This window comes from Lygodium microphyllum, chromosome 21 (genome assembly GCF_053477565.2).
Source record: "Lygodium microphyllum isolate KBCC chromosome 21, Lygodium_microphyllum_v1.1.10, whole genome shotgun sequence".
Lineage (NCBI taxonomy): Eukaryota > Viridiplantae > Streptophyta > Polypodiopsida > Schizaeales > Lygodiaceae > Lygodium > Lygodium microphyllum.
In genome coordinates this window covers 123,432,589-123,443,367 of record NC_141155.1, presented here as the reverse complement: position 1 = coordinate 123,443,367, position 10,779 = coordinate 123,432,589, and the positions used below count along the sequence as shown (strand labels likewise).

The following is a 10,779-nucleotide window of genomic DNA, read 5'->3' as shown; positions in this document are numbered from 1 at the left end:
CCTTGCTTTTAGAATTGTGCTTGATGAGACCACTTAGAATTGAATAGCCACAGTTGGAGGTTAACACTAGCTTTTTTAAAGGATCAAAGGTTAATGGGCAAAGTTCATGCATGATTGGTTGAGAGGTAGAGGATTATAATAGAAAGGGTAACAAAGGTGTTCAGAGGCCATGGCAAGCTTAAAGCTCTACAGTGGTCATGGGATTCAAATGGAGTTGCTTGGTTAGAGTCTTGGGATTCTCTTTTGCATGTTGATAAGTTCTCTTCTCATGATCAAAATCTTATTGAGTGGTTATAACTAAAGGTTTCCTTGAGAATGTGGAGTACTCAAGGCACCAAAGGTACAATGGAAAGGGAAGTGAGGTATTTGGAGCTGCCCCTAATGTGTTCCTCTTTTCTACTTGAGTAGTAGAGTTGTCATAACAATAGGTAAGCTAGAAGATGACAAAATGCCAAATTCTCACTAATGAAAAGAGACAACATCAACATCTGCAAGAATCCTCTCTCAAAACTAGTAGGTAGGAATGATTTTCTTTCAGCCTAATATGACAATAAGCAAAAAACCTTCATGAGGGATACCCGCATGTAGTCACTATGCTTATGTCTATTTGAGCAAATAGGCCATATTTTGAAGATGAGCTCCATTATATCCCTCTATAGAATGAAGAGTGTCAAAATTTCTAAGGCCCAATGGGCTCTCAATGGAGATTCTCCAAGAAGGTTGGGACTTTTGTGGGTTTGGCCCTTGTTGAGGAAGTGAACAATAATCTCGTCAAAGCTACTCCTAAGTCCCAAGGTTGGGACTTTTGTGGATTTGACCCTTGTTGAGGAAGTGAATAGTAATCTCATCAAAGCTACTCCTAAGTCCCTCGAGATCCAACATCTAATTGGCAGCCATTAACAATGCTAAATTTGTGGTATAAAGTGATAGCAAAGGTGTTGGATCTGTGCATCAAATTCATCTTGCCTAACATCTTGCACCTTATGTAGCAAGGCCTTTTCCATTCTAGAAATTTTCACAATGTAGTACTGAATGTTGCATCATCTATGGACATGGCTATGGGGATGGATAGAGTTTTTTACTTCTCAAGATGGACTTTGACAAGGTTGGAATAAGCTAGAAGATCATGTTGGCACTAGGAATTGGGAATAACTTTATTTGAAAGGTAAGCACACTCTTCGTTAATACTTTGGGCATAACTTTGTTGAAATGTAAGCACACTCTATTGATACATTTGTTAAGGTGTTTGAAAAAAAGTTCTCTTTAAAGGTTACTTCGATAGGGGTGTTCTCTGGTGCTCTCCAACTTTTGCCATGGTCACGAACCCTGTTCTAAGAAAGATTAAGCCCATTGAAAGTTCAAGAAGAAACCATTATAAAAGGCCTCCTATTCTCTAATAGGAAACACCTCTACCAAATTTTTGTTGATGGCAACTTAATGTAAAAATTACATCATGTAATGTATACAAAATCTACGGAAGAAATATAGAGTACACAACAAATAAGAGAAGAATATAAAGTTTTTTCAATTGCAGACAAATTAATACAAAGATGGCTTTGTTTACTCATGCACTTCCATTGTGAAGCTTAGATGGTGATTGAGATAGATGATGGGTGAAGAGCTTAAGGATAGTTGAAAAAACTTTTGATAGGATGAAAGATAGATGATGGTGGCTATAGAAGGGTCTCCCTTTTATAGCTTGTGAAGGTGGTCAGGTTAGCCTATTCAACCTACCATATTATGAACATTTGTTGGTTGATCAAGGAATATTCTCTTTACTATCACTAACCCCTTGAGACCCCCTAGCCAAGGCCACTTCCATGGCCCATGGACCCCAAAATAAGGGTCCTTGATAACTTCCATACTCTGCAACTCGATAAAGCATGTGCCTCGAGTTATTATAATCTTACCCAAGGCTAGCTCTACAAAAGTCACCATTTTGCTATCCAATCACGTAAACGTCATATGACAGACAAGTGAGGATCCAACCAGGGCTCAAGCATGTCTTCTCCTTTATAATGGGAGCCTTACAACTTTGAGAACCATGGACCATTGGTGGCACCTTATGAGGATGGAGCATTGAGCATATCTAGCATTAAAATCTACTACAATGAAGACGATGTAGATGATAAGGACATAAACTAATGATCGGTACAAAGAATATTAAATTATTGTTTTTACTACATGAGAGATCTAATTGGCTCACCCAATATGGCATTGACCCATCAATTATCGAGTGGTTTTCAAATATGTTGGTTACCCTTTGGGGTCTCGCTACTAACAAGTAAATATATGAATGGATCAAATATATAATAGAGAAGATGGCTAACTTCACCAATAAAGCACACTCCATCCTAGATTAATTACTCATTTTAAGTATGATTAACATTGTCCTTTATGGTGGCTTCATTTTGAATCAACATGTCATTTTATGAAACCATTGAAAGACAATTTCGAGCCTCTCTAGGTCCATGAGAAACAAGAATGACACTTCACGTGGAAACCATTTAGGCTAATAAAGAAGGATGCATCTTGGGGTTGGATTAACTTTAGAAATATAGCCAAGACAATGTTCACTAAAAATTGTCCCTTAATATATTATTCTCAGTTGGATTTTCAAAAAACTATTTGAACTAATGAAGATTAACTATTTTTTGGATGTTTTGATTACAAAATCAACTAATGCCTTATTTAAAAATAGTTTCGAGCTTCTCTAGGCCCATGGTGAATAGAAGGCTTGGTAGTCCATATGGAAGATTGTTTAAGCTAATAAAGAAGGATGTAATTTAGGGCTAGATTGACTTAAGAAGCAAAGCTAAAACAACGTTCATAAAAACCTATCGTTTGGTGTATTTTTGTCCTTTAGCATATTTTTCTTGGTTGGATTTAAAAAAAACTAATTGAAATTAAAGTTTGTCTAGATGAAGGTTGACAATTTTTAGACATTCGAGTTATAAAATTGGCCAATGCTTTGTTTTTTTCTCTTGAAACCAATCACATTTCAAAGTCTCCTTCATTGGATGGGAAAAAGGGTTTATTTGAATACCACTTTTTCTCACCAAAGAGTGGATGAAAATGGAGCAATGTTAAGAGCTTGGGTAGGACAATAGGATTTAATGAGAGACTTGCATTCAAACTAGTTTACTTTGAAGAATCAAGTAAAAACCAAGAGTCCTTTAAGGGCATCTTTTCTATATAAATTATGGGGGAGGGGGTTGTGGGTGGGTGCCATGTGGCAGGCCTCCATGCCCCTCTATTATGGATCTGCCTCGATCCTGATCACGCACGTCGCGTCGCAGACCATCTCAACATGGCACATCAACTCGACACAACACCTCAACCAACACGGCACAACACTCACGACTCCCCCTTTGGGCTAGGAACCCAACTCAACACCGTAACGTGACACGACACCACGGAGGGTGCATGCTATGACGCGACGGCGTTGTCTTGGCATATCTTGCGAGTTGGCTTCTGCTCCGTGTTCAAGACGCGACGCGGTGCTGCGTGCCCGCGAATCATGTTACTTGTGTGGGATCCGTGCTACAAACTCGTGGGACTAGGACAACATCGTCACACCCTACCCTCCCCCTTGCAACGAATCAATCATGGGGGTGCCACGTGTCAGTGCCTTGTGTGACATGCCCACGATTTCATGCCCACTGCACCCACCCCTAACTTCGTGCACTTGCTTGCACCTGCCCGCAATCGCACCCATGCCCCATGCGTCTTCAATCCAATTTCCCTATAATCCAAACTGTGTCAAGGGGTGGGTGGGGTGTGATATTCCACCTATGTGTCTTGCAAGGGGGGGGGTGTGGGTGTGTGTGCGTGTACATGAAATATATATAATATATATAATGTGTATGCATCTATATATACACGATCTATAATGTATAATTATGTTAATATAATTATATAATCTTAATAATATTATTATGTACATTAATAATTACATTGCATTATTAAGGTTAATATGATGTATATAATATATAATAAATATAATTTAAAGGTAACAAAAATTCTTGAAAATATATGATTTTGGAGAGGAAGAGATGAAAACATTTATTAAAAAAATTAGGGAGGATAAATTTTTTTGAGAGGGAGACATGAGAGGAAAAAACTTAAGAGACGATTTTCAAGAGGGGGAGAAAAGGGGAGAGAGAGAGAGAGAGAGAGAGAGAGAGAGAGAGAGAGAGAGAGAGAGAGAGAGAGAATAAGAAATCAAAGAAATAATAAAAGATATTCAAAACACCCTACTAAAATCAATGTGAAGCATTGATAAAAAGCTTTGGGAGAATACAAAGAAATCATCAACTCATAAAAAAGCTTTGGGACCTTTGACAATTGATTTCTTTGTGACTCAAGTATCCATGGATCCTCTAGCCATTTGAAACATGCACTTGAATCTTGACGCGAAGCATCGCAATAGATTCCCTCTGCATGGGAGAATCTAGGCATGGAGCACCTAATGGAATATTATTCGTGTTGTGGTCATCATAGAGCATATTTGGAATCACAAAAACTATAGGATTTTTAAGGGGTGCTCTTTCTCTTGAGCAATGTTCACAAAAAATGGTTTCACATCAAGTGGAAACAAGAGAGTTTGAAATGTGACCAGTCTTTGGGAGAAGAAATAAGACTAGTTACACATTGATTGATGGATGACCAACCCTCGCCCAAAGTGTGGGCATGTACTTTTTGAAACTAGACGTGAACATAAACACAGTACCTTCACACACCAAATAGACATAGTTTGCAAAAACGAAAAGTGTTAAAACTTATAAATGTTTTGGTTCGATGCAAATGCAAAAAAGTGCACCCTTGTCCACCTCTTTTACAAAGTGGACGGAGAGCTTATCTATATAGCAGGTAAACAATTGATCATGTCATCTCCAATGTGTAAAGGACTGTAAATGGCCAATCCTTAAACTAGTGTTTTAATTAATTAAAGCTTAGAAAGAGAACATCCACCACTTGATGTGTAACCTTAAACCAACCTAAGACAGTAACTAGTTCTATGAGTAAAATGTTTTAAAAATGCACTAGGACGAACTTGAATTTCAACGGGTATTTCCGAAAACTATTCGAGAAAGATGCATCGAATGATTGCTCGGAAGCCTTGGCTCTTGGGTGACGCCTTTGTAGATCGAATGCTAAATAAAGGAGGGGACAATTATGAAAATATTTATTTACTCGTCGTGAGTCGTAATATAAGTTTAAGGATTAACTTTAGTATCACAAAAAAAAGATGGACGTGGAGGATAATTGCGTCTAGAATGTTAGGCTCAAGCCCCGATCCAAGGCTCTAATTTGGTTTACTAATCAAGATCCTGATTTTAATGATTAATCCACTAATCAAGCTCCCGTCACGGTCAAACTCTTATAATCTACTAAATAAAAAAGCCTCTTTGATGTCGGCAAAGGACGATCTGATGATAGGGTCCTATCCATCTTAGGACAGACGTGGCGACGTCCAGATTAAAGTAGGCAACACGTGTTGCCGTCCGCCCGAGCGCCAGGCTCGAGCCCAGAAAATAGAACAGAATCAACACACACAGCTGTGACGCACTCTAGTCTCTCCGTATATATAATATTAAAAAATCACTCGCCCCCGCCACGCGCCTCCCATCCAAACAACGTCGCTCCCTCCAAAAAAGTTGCCACTTTTACGACGCCACCTGGTCAGTGGTGACCCCACCTCACTACTTAAGTATTTCCTTCCTTTTCTAATGCTCTTTTAATAATTTTTTACCTACGCACGCAGCACCTGCGTAAACATCTCTCTTTCAAGCTAAGGCATATATATTTTGCTATTTGGATATATGCTGCTAGACCTGCGCGTTCTCGCAACCCTTAATATTTAATAAAGATTTTCTAAAGCATCTTTTCATTTACGGAAAAAGAATTTCGACTAAATAAATGGTAACAAGCAGAGACACAGAGCTTTAAGGCAAGGTAATTTAACTAGCTCATACGTGTACATTATCATGATGTCCAAGTACAACACGGCACAAAGGCTGCTTCTACACATGGTAATAACAAACAGGAAAAAAGAAACCAATCAATATATATAGGCCTGCAGTGGCCCCGACCGATACCCAAAGAAAAGATTGTGCTGAAACTATATCCACGCGACAAGCAAGAAATGCCTATGCTACAGCAATATTGATTTGGATGGCCTTACAAGGTCCACGTGGCATGGGACCATGAAGCAGCTTCTGCATTGCCACCTCACGTACTTTACGAGACTACGCCAATTTTGACAGACAGTTACTCTCGAGATCGGTCAGAGGTCCCCGCCATTTGCCGGTGGTTTCTTCCTAAACACATTCAATTATGTGATAATCTGTTAGCATTGCCCATAAGGGCATGCTGTTGTAATCATGGTGGCTGCGGGAGAGAGATTGAATTAGTACATCAACTAGATTTCACTGCTACAGTTTGCACTTCTTTGATACCTCTCTCTTGCTCCCATCCTCCTTTTATCTTGACCCCCACTGCCCTTGGAGGCAGCTCAACTGGACCACTCCCAAGTAGACAGTCAGATCAAGGTGTTCAGGGCAATGACAACAACTTAACTGATCTCTAGCCAATCACAATAACCTGTTAAAGGCAATTCTCAAACACATAAATCGTCGCCCTCGAGTCAGTTCTGGTAGGTAAAACCCTCTTCAAGTTGCAAGTAATCAGAAATGTCAAGGTCATTGGTGTGGTGCGAGGAAGTGGTCAGGTTCACACCAGGGGTGAGGTCCCCAAGGGCATCTAAGCTGCAGTCGGAGAAAGTGTCAGTGCTGAGGGCAGCGCCCGTTGAGCTGCCGGACACTTCTTGGGCACTGCCTGACAGGTCCTGCTGGTCATTGTTGGAGCTAACAGAATCCTCAGGCACCACCACAGTAGGCTTGCTGTGCGGTCTCCAATTGGCATACTCCCATTGCCTGCTGCTGGCACCTGCTGCGGACAGAGTTTCCCCCCTCTTCAACTTGGGTGCTTGCACCTCCCCATCCTCCAGTTTCACCCCCCTCACTGCCATATCATCCACCACCCCCACAGCCCCCAGCGGCTGCCCAAACCGCTTCTGCTGCGTGTTCGAGGCAGCATCAATGTGCTGTGCTTGCAGGAAAAAACTCAGATCCAGCGATGTCATCCGTTGCAGCCCGCCCCCTATCTCCGGCCTCTGGTCTGCCACCCCCAATGCACCCAGCACCTGCGCACGGTTCGCCGCTTGCTTCTGCTCATATGACTTGTACTGCACCAGGGACTGAATGGTAGCGGGGTCAATCTTACGCAGCCGTGCCGCACCTGTTCCCACACCTGCACCAAGGTTGAGGCCCTTGACAGAGTTCGAACCCTTGGGCACTGAAGAAGCCTGCTGGACCAGCATGGTGCCACCAGTTGTGCCATCCCCAGAAGCCTGGAACGAAGCAATGGGATAGGGTTCAGGCACTACCCCACTCAGGCGCTTCAGATACAGCCTGTATTTCTGCACCAAAAAGAATTACCACGCAATCAGGATGCTTCAACCCACTTTTCAGTTCCATTCACTCCTTGGACCCCCATGTCCAGAAAGCAATAAACTTTCATCCATTCAATGGCACATGGAGCTCACTCACAACTTGAAGAACTCCAAATCCTTAAAATGACATTGGATCTCACATGTGCACACGCTTAGAAGACCTCATAACAGCCTATGCCTGATTCAGGCTTCAAATAAAAGTAATCTGATCTAACTTTCTACCTATACAGCGATGATCACAGAAGAAAGCCAGGAGAACCCTTTCATTCTATGGAGTAAGACCCCAATTGTAATGATATAAACCTGACATCTTTGTGTGTACCTAAGTATTAATGTACCAATTTCTGTCATACCTGTAAATGACTAGCAACATTCTCTCGAGTAAGACCTTGCACGTTCATAATTTCAAGTATTCTCTTGGGGACAGCTTCTGCAAAGCCATGAAAAATCACAAAAGAGCCACTTTAACATTACATATAATAACAGATGCCATTATCCTAGTAATTAAAGAATGTTTAACAAGTAGCAGTTCTCAAAGCCCCACCAAGACAGTGATAATTTTGAGTATGATGATAAATGTGTGCTTTCATGAATAACTAGCATTAAAGCATGTCTCTTACATCCAAAAAACATGGTGGGTAACCCATAGATTGTTGCTAGGATGTGAGCACAATCTCAATTCTTTGCAAATAGTCTGAAAGTAAACACGGAGATGCATCAAGGGGCAAAGGAGGTGAGGGAGAAGAGAAGAAGAAGATGAGGGAGTATGCAGAAGCCTTACTTTCCACACCCAGCTGATTGACTGCAATTACAAATTGCTGATGCAGCTGGACCGACCAGTTTACACGTGCTTTCTTCAAGCTGTTAATGTCATCTATGTTGCAATCCACCATCTCCAGAATGCTCTCTTTCTCTTTCCGCTTCTTGGATGACTGCTCTATTTGAGACTCAGCTACCCTTGCACTGTCATCACATTCCCCTTGCAAGTCTGCTTTTAAAGCAAGATCCTTTCTTTTCCTTCTTACCACGTGCTGCCAAATGTTCCTGAGTTCTTCCATCCTCACAGGCTTGATCAGATAATCACAAGCTCCATGGGTTATGCCTTTCATGACCACACTCGTTTCACCATTAGCAGACATCACTGCAAGGCAACAAGAACTGGCTAAGGCTTACCAATCCTTGAGGTTGGAGCTGCCCACTAGCATTAATTGCAATGAAAGGTAAGCATCATCGATGATTACACCAATCTGCAATTAGTTGCACATTGACTCTGACATGACTTTCAATAAAGCAAATGTGAGCAGATGTGTCAGCTATCATCATGTCCCAAGTTAAAAGAGTGACTAGTGTTTGATATGTACCCATAAACCCTTGCTAGTATACTCTACATGTGTTGTTTTGACCCTGCTTATTTCCAAAAAACAAACAAAAAGCATTGATGAGCTGAAAATTTGCTCAAGAAGGTGTTCTTACTGATAACAGGCAGGTCTAGTTCAAGTCCAATAACCTCCAGAAGCTTAAAGCCATCCTCATCTGGCATATACACATCGCTCAGCACAAGATCAACATGCTCTTTATTCTCCCGGAGTAAGTGCAAAGCCCGGCTTACCCGGTTACAAGTCGTAACTGCCACAGACAGAAAGATCCGAAACTGAGATTGCCCCCAACATCACATAAAGACCAAATGGACACAGATTCTCATTTGTCACTTGCAAAGCTGGAAGCATGAGTACATGCTATGGCCATACTAACTCACCCAACTTGCTGCATGTTTCTACCCTGGAGGTTTACTCGTTATTGGATATCATACCACGGTCACGATTAGCAATTGCCGATCAAGAATGCATATTCGGAATCAATAGGGCAATCTCTAGCAGAGAGACATATGGAGATAGCAGTTTCTGCCATTAATGGCTCCGAGAATAATTAAGTTCAGTGGTACGCATGAGATGACAGACTGACATGATAATTACAGTGAGTTGAGAAGGACTACTAATCATGATATGATTGTAGCAAAGGGAAGATAGTATGAAGTACAGGCATACCTTTGTAGCTGCACTGCTTTAACATTCTCTCGAGCACCATCAAGCAAAGAGGGTCGTCGTCCACCACCAGGACATGAAGGCCTGCTGGTGAGAAATTGGACAGCAGGTCCTTGGAAGATTCTGAAGAAGAAGATCCAGGAGAAAGCTTCATATCTCCTCAGAATAGATTGGCAGACCGACACAACAGCACTACAATTCGCCACTACTTAGTGAAGGTACGGCCTTCCCATTGGACTCATCTCCTTCCCTGTGCGAGTCTCGGCCATAGCTGCCATTGAAAGCCCAAATCCCTCGCCATGCTTGAAGGAACCAAATGAAGTGATTAAGGCTTGCAGCTGCACCAAACAAGATAGCTCCGTTAGCAGCCTCCAAGAAATTGCAGTTACTGGCTGTTGCAGGCTTGTTGAAGATAGGCTCAAGGTGACGCAGGCGACCATTTCGATGCTACAGAAGGCTGTGATCTGTATTCGATTTCTGGTGATTTTACTTGAGAAGCCTTATCCATCATCCATGGAAGCTCGCGCTCCGGCCTCTCTCTCTCTCTCTCTCAAGTCAACGTCTGAACGAGAAAGAGAAGCAAGGCCTACAGCAGTAGCACTAGAGTTGATTAAAGAGGATACAACAACACAGGACGAGACAGCCTGGGAATAAGCCTGATAGGCAGAGAGAGAGAGAGAGAGAGAGAGAGAGAGAGAGATGGATGTGAGGTCGACAATGAAAGATGTTGAAAAAGAATTTAAGCGGGGGGGGAAAGATCATATACGAAATCAAAGATCATTGAATCCAAGGTTAAAAATTGTGTATGCTTTCAAGCTTTTACAACACACAAATGCATGCCAAACAAAATGGCGGTGTAAAAGTCGTAGATTTGTTTGTGTATGTACAAATCTATACCCCCTACGAAACAATGGAGACAACACCCATCATATATACCCACACCTGCAGATATCATAACATCATCCCCCATTGCCATTTGCGGTCAACCAACTCACCCTTTCCATTAGATTCCCTTTCATTTACGGAAACCTAAAGTGGTACCCTAAGAACCACCTAAAGAATTTGGTTCCTTAAGAGCCATGTCTCCCGCGCAAGTTTGTTGACCTAAAGAATATCCATGGTAGTACCGCACGAGCCTTCTAATGCAGCCTACAATGGTCCCATAAGAGCCACCTAAAGGATTTCTAATGTAGCCTACAATAGTTTCATTTACAAAAACGT

General features: G+C 41.7%; 1 protein-coding gene across 3 annotated transcripts; it reads right to left on the bottom strand.

The window, feature by feature from the left end:
• Positions 1 to 5,953: 5,953 nt before the first annotated feature.
• On the bottom strand, positions 5,954 to 10,280 carry LOC148018510 (two-component response regulator ARR11-like). 3 transcript variants are annotated; one of them, XM_087661708.1, is made up of 6 exons: positions 9,996 to 10,280; positions 9,562 to 9,896; positions 8,990 to 9,142; positions 8,298 to 8,657; positions 7,870 to 7,946; positions 5,954 to 7,483 (listed from the first exon to the last, which is right to left on the bottom strand). In XM_087661708.1, the coding sequence occupies exons 2-6, from the start codon at positions 9,710 to 9,712 to the stop codon at positions 6,650 to 6,652; spliced, it is 1,575 nt and encodes a 524-aa protein (XP_087517834.1). In that variant the 5' UTR covers positions 9,713 to 9,896; positions 9,996 to 10,280; the 3' UTR covers positions 5,954 to 6,649. The 3 variants fall into 3 exon arrangements, with proteins under 3 accessions (XP_087517834.1, XP_087517833.1, XP_087517835.1); XM_087661707.1 differs by having other exon boundaries at positions 9,562 to 10,280; XM_087661709.1 differs by lacking the exons at positions 9,562 to 9,896; positions 9,996 to 10,280 and adding an exon at positions 9,273 to 9,554.
• Between the last annotated feature and the right edge of the window lie 499 nt (positions 10,281 to 10,779).

Bases quoted from the DNA above. Each gene is read 5' to 3' on its own strand.
- LOC148018510 (XM_087661707.1), bottom strand. From the start codon at position 9,712: ATGAAGCTTTCTCCTGGATCTTCTTCTTCAGAATCTTCCAAGGACCTG. The intron at 8,658-8,989 runs GTAAGAACACCT...GTTGCCTTGCAG, and splicing joins ACTAGACCTGCCTGTTATCA to TGATGTCTGCTAATGGTGAA. The intron at 7,947-8,297 runs GTAAGGCTTCTG...ATGGCTTTGCAG, and splicing joins CAATCAGCTGGGTGTGGAAA to AAGCTGTCCCCAAGAGAATA.